This window comes from Gossypium hirsutum, chromosome A12 (genome assembly GCF_007990345.1).
Source record: "Gossypium hirsutum isolate 1008001.06 chromosome A12, Gossypium_hirsutum_v2.1, whole genome shotgun sequence".
Lineage (NCBI taxonomy): Eukaryota > Viridiplantae > Streptophyta > Magnoliopsida > Malvales > Malvaceae > Gossypium > Gossypium hirsutum.
Window position 1 is genome coordinate 83,115,420 of NC_053435.1, and position 25,382 is coordinate 83,140,801.

The 25,382-nt window shown below is 31.9% G+C and overlaps 3 protein-coding genes across 8 annotated transcripts; 2 read left to right on the forward strand and 1 right to left on the reverse strand.

Moving 5' to 3' along the window:
* Positions 1–2,792: 2,792 nt before the first annotated feature.
* LOC107923194 (protein LATE ELONGATED HYPOCOTYL) lies at positions 2,793–11,508 on the reverse strand. Of its 5 annotated transcripts, none has more exons than XM_041082886.1 (9): positions 10,873–11,508; positions 10,493–10,587; positions 10,110–10,301; positions 9,872–9,983; positions 9,630–9,691; positions 5,119–5,340; positions 4,841–5,029; positions 3,581–4,756; positions 2,793–3,483 (listed from the first exon to the last, which is right to left on the reverse strand). In XM_041082886.1, the coding sequence occupies exons 3-9, from the start codon at positions 10,146–10,148 to the stop codon at positions 3,067–3,069; spliced, it is 2,217 nt and encodes a 738-aa protein (XP_040938820.1). In that variant the 5' UTR covers positions 10,149–10,301; positions 10,493–10,587; positions 10,873–11,508; the 3' UTR covers positions 2,793–3,066. The 5 variants fall into 5 exon arrangements, with proteins under 5 accessions (XP_040938820.1, XP_040938821.1, XP_040938819.1 ...); XM_041082887.1 differs by having other exon boundaries at positions 10,110–10,298; positions 10,873–11,229; XM_041082885.1 differs by having other exon boundaries at positions 3,581–5,029; positions 10,110–10,298; positions 10,873–11,229.
* Positions 11,509–18,953: 7,445 nt separating this feature from the next.
* Positions 18,954–22,134, forward strand: LOC107923105 (probably inactive receptor-like protein kinase At2g46850). Its single transcript, XM_016853318.2, has 3 exons — positions 18,954–19,937; positions 20,772–20,855; positions 20,939–22,134. The coding sequence occupies exons 1-3, from the start codon at positions 19,169–19,171 to the stop codon at positions 21,973–21,975; spliced, it is 1,890 nt and encodes a 629-aa protein (XP_016708807.1). The 5' UTR covers positions 18,954–19,168; the 3' UTR covers positions 21,976–22,134.
* Positions 22,135–23,200: 1,066 nt separating this feature from the next.
* LOC107938536 (soluble inorganic pyrophosphatase 1) lies at positions 23,201–25,149 on the forward strand. Of its 2 annotated transcripts, none has more exons than XM_016871723.2 (9): positions 23,201–23,337; positions 23,635–23,758; positions 23,855–23,883; positions 23,973–24,038; positions 24,137–24,244; positions 24,318–24,383; positions 24,466–24,586; positions 24,663–24,744; positions 24,832–25,149. In XM_016871723.2, exons 2-9 carry the CDS (start codon positions 23,635–23,637, stop codon positions 24,872–24,874), a joined length of 639 nt encoding a protein of 212 aa, XP_016727212.2. In that variant the 5' UTR covers positions 23,201–23,337; the 3' UTR covers positions 24,875–25,149. The 2 variants fall into 2 exon arrangements, with proteins under 2 accessions (XP_016727212.2, XP_040938822.1); XM_041082888.1 differs by lacking the exon at positions 23,201–23,337 and adding an exon at positions 23,381–23,499.
* The last annotated feature ends 233 nt before the right edge of the window (positions 25,150–25,382 follow it).

The following is a 25,382-nucleotide window of genomic DNA, read 5'->3' on the forward strand; positions in this document are numbered from 1 at the left end:
AAAAACCAAAAGAGAAAAAAATTTATTTTCATTCTTTTAATGATTTTTATAATTTTTAATTATTTTTAAGATTTAAAAAAATTGAAAATATCAAAATGATATTTTTAACTATAATTTAATAAACAAATTAATTGTTAATCCTTTAAATTAAGTATCATGTTGTTCCCTAACAGAAATTAACGGACGAATAATTAAAACATAATATTTAAATAATATTAATAATCATTTCGTATCTTTTAAAAATTCAATCATTCAATTAAATAAAATTAAATATTCAATCGTTACACAAATTACTAGAGCCATTGAAATAAACCAAAAACGGTTCTTAATTTGTCTACAAAGTCAACACTCTATCCTATACACTCACATGAATAAAATTTCAATTCGGTCAGCCCCTTAATTATTAGATTTATTCATGTTATGCTAATTATTCATTATCATCCAATTCATACATTAATTTGCCTTAATTATCCTAAATTAACATAGTTAACAATTAATCAAGAGGGAAAACAGTTCATTTGAGTACTCACTATTTAATAATTTCCAGCCAATAATGAAATCAAGTCCTTGATATAATTACACTCAAATCCCTCTAAACTTTTATTACTTTTTAAAGTAGTCCCCACCAATTCACATTTGTATCCCTCCACTTTAAGCATTTATGTACTAGATAATCCCCACTTCAGTTTTCCTACTATTTTCTCTTAAATTACACCATCTCAATTTACTTATTTCATCATAAATATTTAAGTTCACTGTTTATCTCGAAATTTACTATCCGGATGATACCATTTCGTGGTCTAAATTTTGAATAGTTTAAAATTTATAAATTTTAAAAAAAATCTCTATTTTCACCAAAAAAAAATCTCAATAAATTTTGATATTGAATAAATTGTTCTTCTAAAAATATCAAATCAATTTAATCCCTGACAAGTTTAAAAATAAACACTTAAGACAATTAATCACACTGTAATTATTTTTCATGATATATATATTATTAATACAATTACAAATTTAACCCACAACATTTATATATTGTATCAATCCAGTTTAGATGTAATTAATTTAATCCACAAATTTTTCACATTGTCAACATTTATGTAGAATATATAAACATTAAAAATTAAATTTATTATTATACTAATAAAAATTATATATATAATTGACGGAAAAACATCACTATTATAACCAATTATCATTAGTTGCTATTTTTTAAATCTACAAACATCAATTACTCCAATTTTGAGAAAAATTTAAAACCGGACTAGAGTAACCAAAAACAAACTTTACTACCGGACATCCAGAGAAAATATCCATAGTAGATGTAGATCAACTATATGCTACGGAATTAATTTCAAAAAAGTTCTATGCTGGAGAGATGTCGGTACCATTTGTCTTTTCGTCTTCAAAATCTTGAAAAATATGTTATTATTGTTTTGGGAAATATGTTTTCCTGAACTAAAGTAAATTGGAAAATATTTAGTGCATTGGTAATTTTTAAATATTATTTTTGGAATAAAAAATTATATTCTCAATGTATTATATACTAATTCAAATAAGTTTTAGTTAAAAATGATGATAAACTAATTTTTAATAAAAGTAATATTAAGTACTAAACAATTAAATACATCAAAAGTAACATTTTTATTGTATATAAAAGTGAATAAAATATATACAAAACATAAATAATATGAAAATATATTATTTAATTTTAATATTGACAACACTACTTATCAGATATATGTATACATTTGCAAAGCTTCCGAAAACAAAAAACCACAATACAAAAACAATGAGTCAATTGGTAACTAAACACTAAAGCAAACAGACAAGGCTTGGAAGGAAAAAAAAGAGTAGATATACTTTTTGGTTCTCTTATGACTTTATTATTTAGATTGGTACTTAATAAAAGAGTCGACTTCTTGGGGCAGCCAACTCAAACTCTCAACAATTGAAAATATTGTATTGACATTAAGGTTTTGTCTAGCTTCCATAGAAAGTCATGTACAGTTCACAAAAAAAAGTACTTTAATTAATGGAAATAGATATCTACAAAACTCGGAAAAAATATCAATATAAAGTGTGCAAATAATAATGAAAATACTTAGGTACCCCACAACTTAAGACACCAAGGTACCTCCATTATTATTCACCCACCTATACTCTCACTTCTCCCGAGTCTTGCAGGTGACTATTTCCACCAACTGAGGTACCCCTTGATAAATCGTACATGACTCTCCATAAAAGTTAAAGACAAAACCTCGACACAAGGATAAAACCTTCAATTATAGAGACCGAATCAACTACCCGACAAACGACATTCCAAGTAGGAGCCAATCCCCCTCAATAGTACCTAATTTCTTTATATTTTTTTTTCAGACTAAAATTTGATTTCCACCACACATGTTAGCCCATTTTTGAACCTTCGTTAATCTTGATTTAACCACATGGGACACATCATGTCATCAACTATGTACCTACCATGTGTAGTAAATTTATTGGACCACATAATCCAATTTTAAAAGAGTTACAAAAAATTGACTAAAACCTGTAAGAAAAGCCAAATTCGAGTACCAATCTGAACAAAAAAATATATATGTACCAATTTATACATCAAAACCAAACGTACCAAAAAATATATCTACCTAGAAAAAACTAAGCATAAAAACAGTTGAACTATGAACTCAGTGGGGCAATCTGTTTAAATTGCCTTTTCATGCATAATAAAGGTTTCAGCTTCAGCTAGAGTTCACTAAGCAAAAGGTATAAGAATAATGATAAAGACAAAGGCATTCAGATTCAATACTTCCTTTAAATGCTTCTATCTCAGAGGGAGTTTTTTAACTGCAGTAGCAAGCATAAAAAAGTCCAGGAAAGCGAATAAGTCAATGTAGATATTAGATAGTACACAACACCACCTACACGAAAAGTCTCGTGAGCTGCAATCGAATAAAAGTCTTTTAAGATCAACATATGAAAAGGAAATAAGATATGGGGGAAGAACATTAGAGATTGCATTCAACAAACAAACTTTGCCTTTGTTAATTGTATGCAATTGTGTAAAAGTCAAGTTGAAGGTTCCCCTTCCAAGCGTACCCTCTTGGGACATTTCTCTTCACCTTGACTGCCAGTGTTCATCACTCTGTTTTCTTTGGCTTCCACAGAACACCTTTTGTAAGGTTTAAATCCAGTTCGGCCAGCTTTTAGTTTTGAATGTCCTAATCCAATAGTCAGCAGGCCCTCTTCTGTACTGTTCTTGTCTCTTGATAATGCATTTTTCACAGTTTCTTGATGATCAGAACAAGAACCCCATGTATTGCTGTTGAGATCTAAAGTTGATATTTCTTCGTCTTCCTCAGCTGGATTTTGCTTGTCTTCACCTATATTTTCCTTTTGCTGCCCCTTGCTCTTGCCGTCATGTGGAGGAGAAAAGCTTTGTGGGAGTACCTCCCGGGAGAAGAGGGCTTGAAAAGCTAGCCGCCCCTGAATAAGTAGTGGAGCCATACAGTGGCAATGGTACAAAACAATTAGAATAATAATTAAAGTTGAGCTATATGGGAAAATTGACATATCGACTCACCTCTTCAGATACCTCCTTCCAAGAATCACTCAGGTTGCTATTGCTTCTACTACTACGACGGTTACATTCAACTTGTGGATGATTGGGGTCAGCTCCTTTTGAATCTTCCTTGTCTTTTTCATGTTTTTCTAACGCATCTGTCTCTACCTCACTGCTTGAAGGAGTGTTGGAGCCACATGAGGACCGGTCAACTTGTTTTTTGTTCTTTGTTTTATTTGCATCCTGAGGCTCAATTACTTCAGCAGCCGTCTCATCATCGGTAGCTTTCACTCCAGTATTCACTTTTGCATCTCCTCTCTCTTCACAGTCCGACGATGATGAAGTAGGTGATTTAGATGATGAATGCTGACCTTGCAAAGCTTCAGAGTTCTCAGGGTCTAGTTGCTCAACCTGCAGAGATAGAGCTTGATCAGTTTTACCCTTTTGTTCTGTCTTGGCAGCTGGAGGTTGACCATTCTCCATTGGTGGAACTGCAGCAGTGGATGCAGGAAAACAGGTAAAGCCTGTATGCAGAGTAGCACATACAGGAAACAGTCCATGGGCGGCCCACCATGCAGTGGCAGCTGCTACAGTGGCAGCAGCGATTGCAGCCATTCTTGGAGCAGAGTTCATTTGTCTAGATGGGAAACCTCCTAAGCCGCCTGCAGGAGAATCGCCAGAGCTTTCAATATTCGCATAAGGCCAAAATCTTGCTGCAAAGCTTGCTGCAGCATGGGCAGCTGGATTCTGTAACAAAGTAGATACAATGAAACTGGAAAAAGTGGAGGAGACATGTAGAAATGATCGATAGTCCTCTTGATTTGGGCGAAGATGCATAAAGGAAGTATGAAAAGGTGGCAGTGCCTGCTGAGTTGATCTCGGAGCATTATTCTGATGTTCAGTAGTTGCAGATGCAGCTAGATTTGCGGACAGGTTAGGTCCATGAACATCACCCATAGGGCAAAATACAGAATCCTGAAATGACATATCCAGGGAAGGATTTTGAGCACATGTTCTCAGGCTTCCATCTAGGACATGCACAGAAACATGTCTAGGATAATTTTGAGCGGCTTGCATTTCATCTGCACATAAAGCACCATCCAAATCATCTTTTCTTTGGCCTTGAGCTGGTTTATCATATGAGGTGCAGGAATACTCCAGGTTTGAGGCCTTACTTGTACCATTATCATGAATTTTCTGTTGGACATTAAGTATATAAGCTTTATAAATTTCTTTAAGTTCAAGAGTGACATAGAATACATGTTTGTCATGATTTACTACCTCTTTTGGAGAAGGTACAAACTCCCTAAATGTGCAAGAGCTTTTGAGTGCTGCTGACGCTGGTATAAAATTCTTATTCATGGAAGAAGCAGAGGGGCAATTTGCTTCGCAGAGAAGGGTAAAAACCCCAGAGAAACTCTCATCTTGATTTTCTTTCAGATTTGTAGACTTTTCATCTCCATTAGGTCTCTGACATAAAAGATATATTTGAAAAGCTTAGGTAAAAAAAGGAACATATCTAAAGGTGAGAATGAAGTAGTTGAGTAAGAGAAAGAAACCTCTGGAAGTGGTTCTTTCTCCAAGTCCAACACTTGCTTGCAATGTGAAGAAGATATCGGTGTTTCAGATTTTCCATCCTTAGCTCCATCCTGTACTGTGGTAGAAGCACCGGTTTTTCGAGGATAAGGATTGTTTGGTTTTCTTTTAGGGCGTGGAGGTGGAATCTCTATGTCAAGAGCTTGACCTATTGGTACACCTTTAGCAAGTGCCTCCTTCTCCAACTGAGAATGGAATACCGTCAGTGGCATCAATCAAATGAAAATATAGAAAAGGAGATTACAGAAGCTGCCAATGAAGAATCAAATTTCTAAAATTAACTGTGTGACACTAAAATATACTATAGGAATAGCATAATTCAATGCAACATGATAATATCTAACCGGAATAATACCAAACATCATCAGGGAACAAGAAGCCCATGCATATAATTGCTCTAACATCTCCTTAATATGGATGTTTATCATGATAATATCTCACACAGGAGATTGTACAAAATTTTATACTCCATTGTCAATTAATATGCCTTGTTTTATAACATTATATTAGATTTATCTGCTTCCCACCAAATAATTAGAATCCATCAGCCAAATTTGTACAACATTTGTTTTACCCAGCTTCCAGAAAGTACATCGCAATTGTGTCCTTCAAATCAGGTAAGCTCATACCAAAAGGGGAATCCTCTAAAGCACTTTTAAAGAATCATCAAAAATAAACTTTTTTTATTCCTTTAAGTCTATCACATGTCCCCTCAAGAATAGTACGCTATCTTAACATTTGACTGTAGCATACACCCAGGCCATAGTTGACCATATACATACACCAAGACTGACTAAATAAAAAAAGGAGGCTGGTTTAGCCAAGCCGGCAGTTCTGCTTGGTTAAACCAACCCCCACTTTACTAGAAGAACACTTAAAATTGTATATATAGAGGGAGAGAGGATTACTCCATTCAGATGGAAAGAAAATTACCAGTGGCTTCTTAAGAATCAGAGTCTAAGTTCTGCATAAAAAAGTTTAATCCTTCAAATTGCCAACTTATCCCATATAATGTGAACCAAACTATCCATGATGTTCTTTGTCATGTAAAATTGATATCATTAATGGTTAGAACTTCATACTGAAGAAAGTATTTCACAAAGCTTTAACCATAATAATCTTGAACGATCTTCATTTGCTTACCCTCCTGATAAAATTCATCAATTATGAGCTAATTGAGATAAAAATGTTCGAAACTACTAACAACAGAATGTGTGCATTTGTTTGTGGAATCAGAAATTTGAAAGGAAAAAAATTGCAATGCATTACCATATACCTAACTTTAACATGATTGGCAGGTGACTGCCAATACCTGCAAGAAATAAGTCTTTATAGACGTGCTTGGTTAAGTGAAAAAATGAGAGGGAGGAGTGGAAAATTGGAAAGAAAATGAAATTGAGTGTGCTCGATAAGAAAGGAAAGAGAGAGAGAAAAGAAAACAAGAGAGGTACCATTTTTCATCCTAATGCACAAAAACAAATCATTCCAAATTGGAATGATAAGAGGGGGGAAACGAGAGACAAAAGTAAATTCAAAATTACGCAATTTTCAAAAGTTCCAATTTCTTTCATCTCATTTAAATTCAAAATTTTGCATTTTTCAAAAGTTTCATTTTCTTTCATCTCATTTTTCAACTCAATGGAAAGAAAAGTACTTTTTTTCTTTTAATTTTTCCATCTTACCAAGCACCCCAATGGAAAGAAAAAAGATACTATTTTCTATCTTTCTAGTCTTCCAATTTTTCATCTTTCCAATTTTCTCTTAGCTCTACCAAGCAAAGCCAAAGAGAAGAATCCAATACAATTTTATGAGTGATACCTTTTACTGAGGATGCATACCACATTCATTAAATTATTAGTAAATTTACGCTTTGGTCACTGAATATCAAAAAGTTAAAAAATGGTCCTTAGACTATTCGAAAGTTTTCATTTAAGTCATTGAATTATTCGAAAGTTTTTATTTAACTCCCTGGGCTGTTAAGTTTTTTTTTTTTAAAAAGGCCGTTTAGCAAGCTCTAACCAACAATCCGACTATCAATACGGTCGATTAGTACCCATTGATGAGTAAAAGAACATACCTTAAATCCAAGTTGATTTGACGGTCACTGTTGGATATCAAAGAAGAAAGCTGTTTGAATTTTGGTTCGTGGATTCATGACGTTTAAAGTTGTTTTATGAAAGAAAAACTGAATTGTAGAAGAAAAGGGGAATGAGAGTTTCGCTTAATGCAAGCGGTGCAAATAGAGAGGACCATACAGTAGCGATTTTAACAGCCCAGTGACTTAAATGAAAAGTTTTGAATAGTTCAATGACCATTTTATAACTTTTTAAAGTTGAGTGACCAAAACGTAAACTTACCAATAGTTTAATGTCCTTTGGTGTAGTTTACCCGAAAATTTTATGAGTGATTCCTTTTATTGAAGATGCATACCAAATTCACTACGTATGGGATGCATGCCTCAAGTCTAGCACCACAATTAGCTACAAGGCACATCTAACAAACATGCCCCTCCTAAGCTTGGCTGAAAAACTTAAGGTATTATGGGAAGAATGATCCCACTATTCACCTAGTAGGTATAATATAGTTTCCAGTTATGACTCACATTTCAGATGAAAAGAAAAATATGCAGATCAGCATTCTATGTTCCTCGTTACCAAGAAAGGAAATAAGTTTTGTGTCATAAATGATTAATCTATATAGATGCATGATCCTTAACCTTAAATGAGTAGCCTATCCTGTATTTCAAACTCTCCCAATTCCCAAAAATGGAAGAAAGAAAAATAAAATTCATATTATAGATCTAACAAGTCTCTCTGGTTCAAACTCGGTAATATTGCTAATGTTTAAAGAGATTTCTCACCAGTAATCTGAACGCATCAACTCACTCTAGAATTCAAAAAATTATATCCTTCATCATAAGACTTGTGGAATCCCTCCTAGCACTAACTACTAATCAACATATTCCACTCTGATGTTAGAAGATCATTTGGCATATGAGATCAACATCATCAAACACATCTTGACTCACAAAGGGGAAAAAGTCCTTTTTCTAGAAGTAAATCAAGACCTTCAGCTAGGCTCGATATAAAAACAGCCTTAAACTAAATTTTGAACTTCCACCACATAAAGGAGACAATGGAAAGAAGGAAATAAAAAGCAAAAGAAAAAAAAGGGGGGGGGAAGAAGAAGAAGAAGAAGACAAAAGCCCTTTAGATATTGTCTTGAAAGAATGTGATACATGCCCTTATAAAAGCTTTAATAAAAATGAACCTGAAATTGAAGACTAGATGTGAAACTTGCCACTATAAAGGTTTTAACAGAAAACGATCCTAAAATTGAAGACAACTATCAAATTTACTATAGGTTCAGATTCATTTTAAACCATGGATGCTGATGCATTGAACTATTAGCAACCTTGAGATACCCTAAACATGAAGGATACACTAATAGGTAATCCTAATTGCAAATGACTGGCATACCACCCATTGATGCTAAAGAATTCAATTTGAAGCAGAGCCAACATCTTGGCATATAATATAACAACGAAGAACATGGTAGTTAGGCCTAGCCCAAATTCACTTCTTACTACCATTCCCAAAAAAGAATTAACTTCTTATTACTTCATAATGGTCTATATTCACTCTCTATGCAAATTCAGACTATATGTGCCTGCATGACCCGTATGTGCCAAGTAACAAAATATACTAAATTTCCTCCGCTGTAGTAGATTAAGTACAAATTTGCATCAGCAAGTTCAAAAGTGATCAGGCAAGTGGATGCCTTGTGCACAAAAGCTGGTGAAATGCCTATTAGAAAGAAAAGAACCATTTATAACAACTTGAAAAATGAAACACACCCCTTTTTTTTCAGACAGATCAGACTCCTTGGGTGATAAACCTATTTGCATAGCCAATCTCATAAAGATTCCAAATAAATAAAATTCATATAGCTGACATCTCCAAAACCAAATTTGTAGAGATGATAAAGGCTATCGCCCTAAATATGATTTACAAAAATTAGTATTTAGTAGCTCGGAGTCTCATCTAACTCAAGTTGGTGCCTGCCTATATAATAAATAAACTCCAGTGTGCTTCTTCACATGATTATAATTTTAATCATTTATATGCAACAGATGTTTTTGACGAAGAAAACTATCATTGATATGCAACTGATGTTTTTGACGAACAAAACTATGTAATCTCTTCATATATTAGGCATTAACTCTTTCTCCTCAATCTATTAGTTGAATATGCCAAGGAAACCTCCTATATTCTCTTTGTTGTTTTAAATCAACAAAATTGCTTATACAGGGGGGAAAACTGAAGTAGAGAATAATCAGTAAGATTTCCCAACCGTTCAAGATAGTGCAGTTGATGAATCGATATCTTATATATTTCAAGAAAAGACATGATATAAGCAGCAGAAAAAACCATTGAACATAAGCATAAGCATAGACAAGAAGGAACCAAATGACCTTTGAAAAGAATTTTTGAGCATGACTCCTGATCTGCACAGCAGTCTTCGTTCCTATGTGTTCTGAAAATCACCACGTAAAAGAAAAAGGGAAAAAATCTCCAATTATGACAATAAATAACAAAAGCATCTAATTTTTCAGTCCTAACAGACATATCCAACAAATCTTAGCCCACAATAACAATAGTTCTAAAATGACAGCAGCAATTGAAATATTACTGAGAGGGAAAAGCAAGTAAACACCTTCAATGCGTTGCCAAGCTCGTCCATAGAGCTTCAAAGCCTCTAGGAACCTATTATGCTCCTCCTCAGTCCATCTTTCACGTTGTTTGGTAATAGTATAAGGCTTCCTAGTCTATCATTCAACATAAAAGTTCAATGGTCCAAATAATAACAACAAAACCTCCATTTTTTACAAGTCCAACAAGCATAACTTACAAGCAAAAAATAAAAATACTCAATTTATTTTGATAATTAATACCTTAAGAACGAGTTCTTCCCCAGAAGAGTATGTGTCCATTGACAGGACCTGGGCAGCGCTACCGCTGCTTCAAATCCTCTCTAACGAGCAACGGGTAAAACACAAACCTCCTTTCATTTCTTTGGACATTCAATACTACAAATAGTAGAGCCGTTTTTGAACTCCACAAAACCTGATGACTGCTATTTACTACTGCAAAAAACAAAAAAGCCAACGACAACAATCGATAGAGATCCGTCTCTGTTTTCTATTACTACTCCAACAAATATTACTGCCTCATCATTTAATAAATTTTTACTATTTTAATTAATCATATAGTAAACTTCAGGTGAAAGCTAAATCTCCAGAGAATTAAAATAGAAATAAAAAATTTAAGTATCCACCGTAACAGAGAGAAGAGACGGCTTCTTCCAATGAACTTAAAACAAAATTCCTTTATTCAGAATCCTCGCCAAAACGAACCCGTAGACGCCAATACCTTTCGAGAAATGACCAAAACAAAAAATGTTAACTAGTAATCAATAACACACTCCTACTTTCTCGTATTAGTAACAACCAATAACAATAATTCTTTACCTTCTGTTTGGTTACCAAGAAAAAAAAAACAAAAGAATTCAAACGCTTTCCTTTTTGTCTCTCTACTCAACTTCGAATAAACAACATAATTTTTTAAAACTCAGCTGAGCAGAGCGAAAACGATCATTTTAAGCAACCAAACGGAGAGTAAACAAAGCCCTAGAAATGAAGTGTAAACTTTAAATACCTTGAGAAATAGCCATGGAGGATGAGAACACTGGAAACGACGATCACGCATGAAAAAATTAGTTCACCGGAAAACAGTCGGAAAGTTCATAGTTTCCGGCAATGAAAAAAAGATCGGAATATACAGAAATTGGAAAAACAGAACTTGAAGAAAGCAAAGCAAAAGAAGTGAAAACAAGCTCTTTTTTTGTGAGAATTAAAACACAAAAAATACTACGAGAAATCTCAGCCACTATAATTTCATGTGGATTTATTTTTCTGGAAATTTTTTGAAAATAAAAAAAAATGGGGGAGTTTAATTTGAGGCTGGAAAAGAGTGAACGGTATGTACAGAACATAGAGATGCATTAGATGTTGCCAAGCGGCAGTAATTTAGTGGCTGATTCAACTAAAGCCCACGCTTGCGCTTTTTCCCTTAATTTTTTAGTTTTTCTTTTTGCCCTTTGGCCAATAGCTCCTATTTCCTACCTTCGTCTTCGAATTTCAGCCACAAGTTGCTATGCTCTTTGGGGTTAAATCCGTAAAATTGACTCTAGCTTTGCCACGTGGTGCCCGACGTCAACGTTTTGGCGATTCGTGGCACAGGTGGTCGGTACGTGGCGGTTCAGGGGCTGCTGCAGAGTCAAAAGCCACCGGGTTTGCGACCATATTAGCCAGGATCTACGGTGATGATTTTAAGATTGCATCAAATCTAGGGACATTCCTATGCATTGCTCCGTTTTTCGTTCTTTCTTTTTATCTTTTTCGTTCCTTACGTGATAAGAATAGCAGCTTGGGTTCGGTTCAAGCTATAAGAATAAAAGTATGATAATCAAAATTTAGATTTGGGTTTTATAAGGCTAAAGTTGAGTCTATATATATTTTTTAATATATAAGATAAAATTAAATATATAATAAGAGAAAATATTTAGTATACTGTTATCGGAATTTTTTGATTTCAAAAATAAAATTAGAGTTTGACAATTATATAATAAAATAAATAAATATTTATAATAAAGACACATAGTAATTTTTTAAGATTACTTTTAACCAAAAAAAAGAAAATATTTGATAGACCGGGAGTTTTAAACTTCACCATTAGTGTTGGAGTGATGATAAGTATCATATAAAGGTATAATAAAATATTTTAAAAAATAAATATATAAAAGAAATTGGACACATAGCAATGTTTATATTTAAAATTTGAGATAATATAATTTTTGGCTTCTGAACTTGACAACAAAATTCACTTTGGTATATGTATTTTCTTTTGGTTTTGAACTTGAAAAAATATAAAAATTTGATGATGTGAAACTATGAAATTGTGTCACATTTTTCAACTAATTTGAGCGTCAAATCAACAATAATTAAAATTTTATAATAAAAAATAAAATTGTATCAAACCGATTCAACTTATTTCATTGTCGACTTTGTCTTTGTTTTTGTTTTTTACTAATTTCAAGCAATTTTCGAGTCAATTGATTCAACCCCTTTGGTCAAACTATTATATTGATCAGTTCTTGGTTTGTCCGATCTAGTCTTGTTCCAGTAATACTGGTCACTTCATCAAATTTTGACAAAATCCAAGTTTAGGGATCAAAAAATGGATCTAGTTAACAAGTTCAAGAACTAAAGTGAACAAAAAAATATAGGTATCAAAGTCAACCTAGTTGCCAAGTTTAAGGGCTAAAAATTATATCATCCCTTAAAATTTTAATAAAAAATCTAAAATATTACATTAAAAATATTTTTTTAAAAATAATATCGCATGTCTAAAAATAAGTTTAGATTAGCTTTTCATAAATATAAGTAAGTTTAAACAAAATTTTAAGTCTAGATTAAGTAAACATTAAAATATATAAATATCATACATAAACATGATCTAACTTGACCCATACACACTTAATTTGATAAGTTTTTCATGGTTGAAAAATAGTATTTTCAAATAAAATTTTTAAACCAAATAATATTTATAGGTTAGTATGTATTTTTTTCACAATACACTTCCACATACGTACACTAGTAGACAATTTTCACGATACGAAAAGCATTCAATTCTTACTATTAGATATAAAGATAAAAACTCTTAGCTAATGAACTAAATGTTTTGTTTTAATTTAATTTGCCTTTTGAAGTATATTAGTTTTGTCATTGTGGTAGTTAAATTTTGTATTTCCACTTATAGTACTTGCCTTTCATTTTTAGTATAAACTATTAATAGCAATAAGATAAAAGGTAATACATCTAGATGGTGATAGCACACTGTATTTTCATACACCTGTCATTTAATGATGTGATATGCATAGAAAATCTAAAATATATAATTTGAAAATATAAAAATTTAAAAAATTTAAATTCTTTGAAATTTTATTTTTTTAATATATAAATTATATAAAATATTTTAGAAAGGGCAAGTAAATAGTTGATGAAGTTTTAGCTTGATTAGTATAGACATTATTGCTAACGCAGGAGGACGTACTTTTATTTATAAATTGAAATGAGATTATAAGTAATTTTAAATATTATGTAAAAAAAATAAAAAATTGAGATTAAAAATTAACTATATATATAAATTCTAAAGAAAAACCGTCACATGTTCTATTTAAAAAATATTTGGTATTATATATATATATAATCTTTAGAAATCTATCTGAAGAGTTCTTATCAAGAAAACAAATCTATTTTAAAGAGTTTGAAGTTTAAAATTTTTTATTTGATACTAATTTTTCGAATTTTAATATTTTGGTCATTTCTTCATATAACTCTTAAATATTTATAAATTTTATCAATTTGGTCTTAATTCTAGAAACATCAACAAATTTAACTCTCAATTTTACATATTCTATCAATTTAATTTTAATTCTTAAAAATTCAAAATTAAAATTAAAAAAATTAAAAAAATAAAAATATATACTTTTAAGCATTCATTTTTTAATAAAAGTACATAAAATATTATAAAAATACATACACAATTACAAGTAAATGAATACTCGTTTTTCTCTTTTTCCAACATGAAATTTATTTATTAAAATAATATTTTTATAAATAATATATATTTTAAAAATCTACAAACACGCCCGTATCTTAGACCGTGTGGGCATTCGAAATAGGGACACACAACCGTGTCTATACCCGTGTAACTCTCTGGCTTGGGTCACATGGCTAAGCCACACGCCCGTATGTCAGGTCATGTACCCTTTCGAAGTGGTCTCGCACGCCTGTGTGCTAGTCATGCGTCTTACACGGCCAACTCACACGCCCATGTGTCTAGCCGTGTAGACTCAGAATGTACATTAAACAACAAGTTTACCATTTCCTGCAAGCTTGGACACTAAGTAATTCAAAAATCATTCGTTTAACCAGTTTAGAACACAAACAAACACATTCAAATCATGTCAAACCAATCATCGTACCTAACCAATGTACTTTCATTGGTACCATATTTATATCATCCAAACATATCATCAAAGCATTATTCAAGTCCAAATTATAAACATACATAATTTAATCCATTTTGCTTGGTTTATGAACACTTAAACATCAATTTAACATGCCATAATATAACTTCAAACACAAACACATATTCATATGTATATACCAAATCATTATTAAACTTAAAACCTCATTTACAATCAAACCACAAAATAACTATTATTTTGACACCCTAGGTACATGCCGACACAAAAGATAGACATCACCACACTTGAATTCGGGATTGTTGTTGGATGTTGAATCAGTGATCAAAAGTTAAGTACCTAACCTGCTCACGGAAAACAAAACCGTACACTGAGTAAAACTCAGTGGTATTTCTATAATCCGAACATTTAAAGACAAAACAATATAATATGCTCAATTGAATTATAAGGACATATTAATGTCTAGTATCATAACTATCATTTTTCATTTGTTAAACAATATCCCAATTCACACAATTGCTATATAAATGGTTAGTCACATATCAAACCATATTTATTCATACAATGGCATTAGTCATGCAACACTCAATTCATGAGTATATAACTCATATACTCCATGTATTGCCAACATATTTCATATTCTATTTTCAATTCACTATATCACTTCCATTTCTCATACCAAGCCATTTCAATATCAATTATAGAACTTTATTATTTATTTACCCCAATTAACACGACTTGGACTCGGACAGATACACGGATCCAATCAATACACCAGTTTGGCACCCAGTGCCTCATCGGATAAATCTGAAATGATAACTGTGCTTAGCGCTATATAAATTTGACACCCAATGTCTCATCGGTTAAACCGAAGTAAATTGGCACTTAGTGCCTTATCGACTCGAAGTCGAAGAAATCGTTAAACTTTTTCAATCCTATTGCATGCCATCTATATTGACTCAACTCGATACAGTTAATAGGGTTTAATTTCACATTTCAAAAACAACCAATATCCGGTATCAATTTTTTTATATAATCACTTATACACATGAATTCAATTCAATTCAAATAATTAATACAATCATAATATATATACCAATTCAATCAATTTCCATCAACTTTAATTCAATTCAATATTAAAATGTCAAATACTCACCTCAACCACTTACCATAAACATTAACTCAAAATACAACAACTAATAACTAGGTTCGGATTATAAAAATACAAACAAGGAATTTCGAGCTATTCCACATCGACTTTATCTTTTCCCTTTTTAGTCAAAAATTCTGGTATGACGTTAGCTACGGAATTAAAACAATTAAAATTCATCAATATAACACAATTCAATTTCATATTGAATATTTCAATTTTTACTCAATATTTTCCTAATTTTTAATTTAGTCTCTAAACCAAGACTAACTTTATTTCTTTACAATTAATCTTATATTTTCATACAAATTCCACTTAAACTAAATTTAACTCCCTTACTTAAATCCCTAAATTTCAATTTTTTATAATTTAGTCCCTATTACACAAAATTTACAATTTATTCTACAATTTAATCCTTTTTCACTTCTAGCTTAAAAATCTATCAATTTAATCCCTAATACTAAAATTATTCAACACTAACAACATTTAAAAACTCAATAATTGCTAAAATTTCGACATAGGTAGGGTAGTACTTAACACCGAGATTCCAAAAACATAAAAATTACAAGAAAAAGGGACTAAATTGACTAACCAATTGAACTTGAAACATTAAAACCCATAGGGTTGTTCGTCTCCTTCTTTCTTCTTTTCTTTCCTTTTTTTCTTTTCTTTGTGTTTCATTTTTATCTTTCTTTTTCTTTACTTATTCATTTGTTTTAGATACATTAGTTTATTATTATATTATATATATTTACTTAAATATTAAGTAAAAGGCATATTATAATATATATATTTTAACTTTAATTTATTAATAATATATAATAATTTTACATTTATGTCGCCTCACTAAAAATAATGGCATAATTGTTTTTTAGCCCTTTTAATTATTCTTTAATCTATAATTCAACTTTAACCCTATATGCAATTTAGTCCTTATACCTAATTACTCTTAATTCATGCAAATTCACTTAACCAAAACCTAATTAACTACACAACTTTACAAGTCTGATTTACAAAAATAGAGTCTCGGGAATACACTTTCTGACACCACTGACTTTCGGGTCGTTACACTTCTCCCTCTAATTAAATTTCGTCCCCAAAATTTACCTGAAAAGAGGTGGGGGTACTAAGATTTCATTATCTCTTCCAATTCTTAAGTCGCTTCCTCAACACTATGATTACGCCATAACACTTTCACTTACAGAACTCGTTTATTACGCAACTCTTTCACTTCACGTGCCAAAATCTCAACCTATTCTTCTTCGTACGACAAATCAAGTTGAATCTCAATATCTTCCGTCGAAATAACATGATATAGATCCAATCGATATCTTCTAATCCATATTTAAAAAAGAAGAAGAAGAAACACATCTCAATTTTTTAAAATTGCTTGTGAAATAAAAAATAATACATTACCAATATCTCAAATACTCACTTATATTTTATTCACTTGCCAATTTAATTTTTTTTTAAAAATTTATGAAAATTTATTTTAAAACTTGATTAAAAATTGTAAAAAAAAAATTATTCTGACAAAATATAAAAATTAGAATCTAAAATTAATATAAAAATATTTGAAATTTATAAACTATCCGAAAAAAAATATAAAAACTAGATCAAATTACCATCTAATTTCAACGCTATATAAGATTTAAGTGTGCCCAAAAGGCGCGCCAGCTCTACTTTGGGTGTTGGGAAATCTTTTTTTGCATCATAGATAATGACATCCCCTAATCCTCAGACCGCACATTCATATTATTCTTTTATTTTGCAATTACTGTCGATTTAAAAAATCATGTAATTTGCCTATTACGTCTTAGCTCGATTAATATGTAGTGGTGGAGTCAGAAATTTTATTTGGGAATTGGAATTAAATTGTATATTTTTATAATAGTAAAAATACAATTTCATCATTTTAATAGTTTATATCTTTATATTTTTTCAGGGATTCATCAAATTTTTATTATTTTTAGGGGGCTAAAGTACAATTTTACAATTACAATTTAAAATTTGATAAATTAAAAAGGGCCTAAATGGAAAATTTTTCATTTTAGGGCCTGCTAGCACCCCTTGTTAGTATATATATTGTTGTCAATGCAGGATGAATTGGGTTCAAGTGGAGAGGAGCTATGAGTAGTTTTAGGTATTGTGTAAAAAAAGAACAAATATGATCAGAATCTTTAATGGAATTATTAAAAAAAAACAGGCAATTTGCGCTCATTCAGCCTTACCTAATTAGTATTGTATTAATAAAATCCTTGACTGAGTTGGTATTATAAGTTAATTGAACACCAACTCGATTAAGAAAATTACAAAAATATCTTTTATATTTAAATTAAGTTATATTATTTGAGGGATACTTTAATTTTTTAAATTAAAAAACAATAGATAAAAATCATGCAAACGAGGGATTTAAACTCATGTCAATTATATTGAAAAATCTTAATTTTACTATTCAACCAAGGTTATATATCGATTTATTTATACATTTTAATTTTATTATGTACACTTTATTACCTCTACCGATTGTATAAATTAATAATGTTGTTGATAAGAAATTGTATTCCATTGGTATTCTTATTTTTATGTATTTATATGTTTAAATTTTGTTTTATTTACAATTAAATCTATTTTAATTTTAATATTATACATATTTCACGTGTTATTATTTTTAATTAGTTTCAAACAATGCATTTTATTATTTATTATATATTATTTTTAAATATATATTTGTATTCTAAATACGTAATTTTTCTATTATATGATAGAATTTTTAATTTATAATAATGAAATTTAAAAAAAATTGTGTTATCCACGAACTATTATAATAATAACAAGATTACCTTTTACCCATTATATGAGTGACAATATTTATTTTATATCTCATAACTATAATTATTTTATATTAGTGAAAAATAATTTTCAAGAATAATAATTTGTTAAAGAAAGATAAATTAAAACAAATTTATATTAATTTTATAAAGCGAAATGGTGAAGTTGGGAATTTAATAAATTTAAAGTTTTAAAAAAACTTGTTTTATTCTAATTTTATATAAAAGTATAAAAATTCCTAATACAGTATACGGAAAGAATTGTATGAAACAGTAACGTCACGTCATTTATATCCCTTTCCAATAGTTTTATGCCACATCAATATTCTTATCATGTATTTTAGAATTTTATCCTGAATTTTAGGATTTTAATTTGGATTTAATTTTTTTTAAGATAAAATCCTGAAATTCAGGATAAGAATATTGATGTGGCATAACACTATTGAAAATGAATACAGATGACGTGTCGTCACTATTTCATTCAATCTTTTCTCATGCAGTATTTTAATAATTATATTAAAAATGATTTTTAATAATTATTTTATCGAAATGGCGTGGAGCTAATTTGAGAAATCAATATAACAATAAAGAAAGACATTAAGGAAAAAGTGGTAAAACCATGCATTTTTTTTGAAATAGATGAAGATTATTTAAGGGGTTTTAATCATAAACCATCCCACACGTAACAAAAATACACACTGTCCAATGACTATGGGGTTAACAATTGTAGCCCATTCTACAGACCAATCTTCTTCACTTCCCCAACTTCCATGGCTACTCTCCTACGCTATATTACCACCCCCGATGTTGCCATGTGGCTAGCTTTCTTGCTCCTTCTCTGTCATGGCTCTTATCTGAAAAATGGCTGAACCTGAAACCATGAACATGGTGTTGGTTTTGTAATTAAAAGCCAAGAAGATAATGTTCTTCTCTCTCAAACAGCAAGTTCATTACAAGGCAATGTTGTTGGCTTTACTTTTAGTTTCGTTTACTCTCTCATCTCGACCAGTTATGTCTTTGGTTCCAAATCAGTGCAATGACCAATGTGGCACCATTCAAATCCCATTCCCATTTCACTTAAACATTTCATGTCCTTCCATTTCCACTGCTTTCCATCTTTCTTGTTTAAATTCCACCACCCTTTACCTTCATATTGGGTTCAAAACCTATCGAGTCCTCGATTTCTTCTCCGATGGTGTACTTGTAGACTTCCCCGGAACCACCGGTTGCCGTCAATACAACGACTTGAACGCTTTCGGGTTTACCAAAAACGATCACTTTGGTATCTCTGGTGACAACGTTTTAGGCCTATACGATTGTGAAGACTCTTCTTTATGTAAAGCAGCTTGTGAAACAAATGACTTGCCTGGTTGTGATGGCAACAATGGTGGTTCTCTTGGATGCTGTTATCCACTTTCTGATCATAGTATTTGGCATTTTGGTGATGGGTTTTCGTTTTTTTCCAAGTTTGGATGCAGAGGATTCACATCATGGGTGGTTTCTCGAGGGACCAATACTGGAAAACGTGGGGTTAAGTTGGAATGGGCAATCCCTAGGAACATATCTGATAGAATTTGTGCTAATAATGCAGATATGGTGAATGCCACTACAATTGAAGCTGGGGTTAGGTGCTTGTGCAAGGATGGGTTTGTGGGTGATGGATTTGCAAAGGGTGCTGGCTGCATCAAGGGTGAGTACTTAAATCATTTATATATAATGAACTTGCACCATCTACATTCAGCTCTATCTTCATCTTTTTAGTGATCATTAGCATTTAGAGAACATTTGTGAACTTAAGTTATTGATTCTGGTTTACTGGTTTGGTTGTAAAATGCCCAAAGCTCGATCTATGAATGCATTTTCATCTTATCGAAGATAAGCATATTATACCCCTGAGCATCTTCATGTTGGCCCATCGGGTTATCCGAACTCAAGATTGGTGTGGATGACCCGAGATTGGTGTCAATTGAAGGCTTGAGCAGCTACTCTACTGTGGATTCAATCCACATGAGGTCCACGATTTTGTATAGGATAAATATACATTTTGATACCAGAACTTGGTTTCAAGCTTCAAATTGATACTGAATTTTTTTTGTCTAATTAATTATCTAAACTTTTCTTGGTCCAATTACGTACTTGAACTCGGCTTCATAGTTTAAGTTGGTTCAAATAACTAAGTACTAATTTGGACCAAAAAAAACCAAGTTCAAGCACTAGATTTGCACCAAGAAACCAAGTTCAAGTACTTGATTAGACCAAGAAAATCAAGTTCAAGTACTTAATTGAACCCCCCAAAAAAAAATCTTAGGTACCAATATAAACCCTGAAACCATTTTCAAGTACCAAAATGTATATTTATCCTTTCCTATGAAGCAAATTCTAAATCCTGCAAGTTACTGAAATTAAGCATGGAATAGTACAAAAATATTTTCATTTTGGCTGATCAAATTAGGCTGATTTGTAGCTAAAATAAGAGCATATAACCATTTATGAAATTCAATGTCTTGTATCTCCCTTTTAACAGCCTGCATCAAGGAGGGACAAGAAGCATATGGGAAAGAATGTGACGGGCCTAAACATAGCCATAAGAAACTTGTAATTTTGGCTGGTATGTTATTATAAGATTTGATTGTTTTGCTAAAACATTATCCTTAAACATAGTCATATGTATGTTATTTTTGTGCCATGCAGGTGTTCTTGCTCCAATTTTCATCCTTGTCTCCTTATTCTTATTCCTCTGCATACTGAAACGACCTGTTAAACCAGGTTCTTTTCAACTCGACCAAGCTCGATATAACAGTACCTTATCGTTTCGGAAAGGTTGTAGGACTAGACTGTTTAGTTACAGAGAGCTAGACGAAGCAACTAGAGCATTCGAAGACAGTCAGATGCTAGTAAATGACAAAAATGGCACAATTCATGCAGGTATCCTTAGTGATGGCTCACATATAGCCGTGCAGAAAGTGCAATGCGAGACTGAACGAGACTTAATCGATGTTCTATCGAGAATTGAGCTTATATCATCTGTTGTACATAGGAATTTAGCTCGACTGGTCGGATGTTGTATCGAATCTGGTTCCACTTTATTGGTGGTATATGAATATCCTGCAAATGGTACCTTGGAGAAACATTTGCAATATAGCAAGGGACAAAAATTTGTTCTGGATTGGTACAAGAGATTGAGAATAGCTACTGAAATTGCAAGTATCTTAGCATACATGCAATATGAGATTGCTCCACCAATCTTTCACCATGGACTTAAATTGTCTGACTATGTTTTTCTCGATGTGGATTTCTCGGTTAAGATTTCCGGTTTAGCATTGCTTAGCTCGGGGTGCGGAGATGGTCACAACAACTATGAAAACGATGTTTACGACTTCGGTTTGTTACTATTAGAGATAATTTCAGGAAACAAATATACAAACATGCCAACAGTAGCTTTAGAAAAGATCAAGAGTGGGAAACTAGAAGAAATAGTGGATCCGTCTCTTTCCTACCACGAACAACCGATAACTCGTCGAGAACAAATTGAAATAGTTGCAGACATAGCAACAAGGTGCTTGTTGTTTGGTGCAGATGCCAAGATTGGAATGATTGATGTTGCAAAGGAGTTGGTACATATTGCAAAAGAGGGAAATAAGAAGGGACCTGAATTTGAAGAAACATTTTCAAACTCAAGCTTGCTTCAAATGATTTCCATGTCACCTGATTCTATACATGTCCCTTGAAAATCGCATCTATTTTCATAAAAATCATCCATGAATTTCAATAAAAATTATCAGCTACGAAGTATATGCTGAGCTTACCTTCATTCACATATCTAATTGCATGTATAGGATTCACAACTTGTATTTGATGAAAACTACTTGCTGCTGGTTGTATTACTACACAATGTCTTTCATAATATAGTTAGTGTATGAATATTGCAAAATTTGACACTTCCTCATTGCAATTTCCCTATGAGTAGAGTGGTACGGTTTCAATTTCAAGTCTTACAGATGAAGAAAACAATGTTACTATGAACCCGACGAAACAACGTGGAAGGACAATCAGTGTTCTTTCACTCCCAATAGATCAATTCAGTAACTATGGACAACCTAATAACATAATATATAAACAATCGATGCAATAAACCACAATATTGTAAGCAAAAATAATAAACTGAGACTCATAATTTTTACGTGAAAAACTCCCTTAAAAGCAAAGGGTAAAAACCACGAGACTTGAAAGTCCACTAAATGCTCTACTGTATAAAAAGTCTTACTACAAGATTACAATACAAAGCCACAACAAAAGGGTATAACTCAACAAGAGCTATCAAACAGTTAATCCCAAACAAATTTAAAAACAAATTAAAGAGAAAAGTTGAGCATTTCATCCAAAAAGTGGCTGACTTTGAAAGCTGAAAACCTGAAGCTACAGTAATCCAAACGAAAAATGGACCATACACATTTCAGATCTTCGAGTCTACTAGCTACTGTAAGAAATCAGCTCCAACAGACACCGGATGGACCTCTAATCGAAGAAAATATGAAAGTTGGTCTGGGTGTTAAAAATACTGCTCTCAATCTTTTGTTTTCGACTTGTGACAAAAAAAAAACAAAGGTTTTACTACCCCTAAACATAAATAATAGGACTCACACAAACAAGTGAGCTATCGCATAATGAGACAATCTACGACCCAACATATTTGACTATTCACATAAGAACAAACATAATTATTTATTACATATTAATAATAATCAATCAGGTAAAATTTGAGAGTAGGCAAATTTTTAGCAAAAAATTAACCATATTTAAAAGTAAAAGCCTAACCATAGAAAAAAAAGGGAGTGCAGAGAAGACGGGGGACATTGAACAAAGCCTTAAACCAAACCCCATTTTTGTCTCAACAGCAGACACGAGGCAACTACATGCCTTAAAGCATTGACCACCCTGTTTTGTCTCTTGTTCAAAATTTCAAGTTTCAACACTCCATGCTATATATATTTTACCTATAGATCACCCACAGCTTTAGGATCAATAATCTAAGGCTTTTTTTTTTTCCTTTATTTTTTGTGTTTGTATAATATTCTTAGCCCACAAACAAGGTACGTACATGTGTTTTCATTTTTTGCATTGTTTAGGATCACAAGAGAACCCCTTTTTATTGTTTTGTCTATAGTAGAATGCATTGCACGTTTGAAACTTTATTCAGCTCGTATTTCATGGCCATATCATTTCTGGGTTTAAGTGCAAACGCACAAGTTCCAGTAAGATTTTATTGAAATCCTACTAGAATTTATGTTTCAAAGCTTTGAACTTTGGGCATAAGTGTAAAGCATTTTTGTCCATTAACATTGATGACTGGACTAACATAAAATTATCATAATTTGATTGAAAAAAAGATGGCTGAAGGAGAAGCAAATGCAAATGAAACTTCACGTCAAGCACCTAAGTTGAATGAAAGGATCCTTTCATCTTTATCAAGGAGATCAGTTGCTGCACATCCTTGGCATGATCTTGAGATTGGTACTTATCCCATTAATGAATGATTCATGTTTGTGATATTGTTTAAGTGAATAATCACATTGGGAAACTAATCTTTTGGTAAAATATCGTCTACAGGGCCCGATGCTCCGAATGTTTTCAACTGTGTATGTGTTCTTTCTAAGGGCTAAAAATTATGTTTGACATTACATTCATCCATACAAGCAAATTTTTGTTTTTGTGTTCAACTGGACAGGTTGTTGAGATAGCAAAAGGTAGCAAGGTCAAATATGAACTTGACAAGAAAACCGGAATGATTAAGGTACGAAATGCTTTACATCAGACCGGTTGTTCCGTCCCCATCGTTCAAATACTACCGGTCATGTTGCATGTGTTCTCACTGTTTAAAACGAATCTCAGGTCGATCGAGTTCTGTATTCTTCGGTGGTCTATCCACACAACTACGGTTTCATCCCTCGTACACTATGCGAAGACAACGATCCATTGGATTGTTTGGTTATAATGCAGGTGAACTTCCTGCATGCCAAATTTAGATTAGTCCTACAACTTGATTGTTACATATGACATTTCGTTCTGATAGGAACCTGTTGTTCCCGGATGTTTCGTGCGAGCCAGAGCACTTGGACTAATGCCAATGATTGACCAGGTATATTATCATCATTTCCTTTGAAGTATATCCTTTTTGACACTTCTTTTTTATTCTAACTACTTCATCATTGTCAACATAGGGGGAGAAAGATGATAAGATCATTGCAGTTTGTGCCGATGATCCCGAATACAAACACTACACTGATATCAAAGAACTTCCTCCTCACCGCCTTACCGAGATCAAACGTTTCTTCGAAGACTGTATCCTTTTCCATCTCGAATCCATAAAAATCCCATTGTTCCCCCTATTGTTCTAGATTTTCTTAACATAACACAGACAAGAAAAATGAGAACAAAGAGGTGGCAGTGAATGACATTTTACCTTCAAGCACTGCATTTGAAGCCATACAGCATTCAATGTAAAACCCTTTCCTTTAAAACATATATATCTGATAAGGTAATTTCCCATATCTGATACTGCGTTGTTTTTTGCTATGGTAATGCAGGGACCTGTATGGAGAGTACCTTCTGCAAACTCTGAGTAAATAGGCAAAAAGAAGCTATTTTTATCAATTCATCATGCATCATGTTCATAATACTAAATAAAACAATCTTGCCAATAAGATTGATTACATTATTTTTTTGTAGTTATTGAAAATTATATTATTGTTTACTGGATTGAAAGTTAAAATTCTCTTGTAGGGGAAAAACAATATTGATAAACACAATGTTGATCACTTACTAGAATGGTGATTGGGATTTTCTCCTATCTTCTGTAATCTTTGTAGAGATATTTTTGATGAATAATAATAACCTTACTGAAACAACTGTGATAAAAAAAAAAAAAGGGTGCCATTTGTTATTCATAAAACATATGATCAATCATGGTTCTCTTTCATATTTTTGTGACCAAAATTTGGTTAAAATATTATTGAAGTCATTGTACTCTTCCTACAATTGAAATTTAATCTTTCTACTTTTATTTTCATAAATTTAGTCTTTACATTCTTCAAATTTCAAATTTTAGGTTCCTTGTTGATACAGTTAAAATTTTTCT

Coding starts and splice junctions, on each gene's coding strand:
- LOC107923194 (XM_041082884.1), bottom strand. CDS start 10,148: ATGGACACATACTCTTCTGGGGAAGAACTCGTTCTTAAG. Junction 5,030..5,118: donor AGAAAGAACCACTTCCAGAG/GTTTCTTTCTCT, acceptor CTTTTATGTCAG/AGACCTAATGGAGATGAAAA. Junction 3,484..3,580: donor GGAAGGAGGTATCTGAAGAG/GTGAGTCGATAT, acceptor CTACTTATTCAG/GGGCGGCTAGCTTTTCAAGC.
- LOC107923105 (XM_016853318.2), top strand. CDS start 19,169: ATGTTCTTCTCTCTCAAACAGCAAGTTCATTACAAGGCAATGTTGTTG. Junction 19,938..20,771: donor GGGTGCTGGCTGCATCAAGG/GTGAGTACTTAA, acceptor CCCTTTTAACAG/CCTGCATCAAGGAGGGACAA. Junction 20,856..20,938: donor GAAACTTGTAATTTTGGCTG/GTATGTTATTAT, acceptor TGTGCCATGCAG/GTGTTCTTGCTCCAATTTTC.
- LOC107938536 (XM_041082888.1), top strand. CDS start 23,416: ATGCATTGCACGTTTGAAACTTTATTCAGCTCGTATTTCATGGCCATA. Junction 23,759..23,854: donor TTGGCATGATCTTGAGATTG/GTACTTATCCCA, acceptor TATCGTCTACAG/GGCCCGATGCTCCGAATGTT. Junction 24,745..24,831: donor GAAGCCATACAGCATTCAAT/GTAAAACCCTTT, acceptor ATGGTAATGCAG/GGACCTGTATGGAGAGTACC.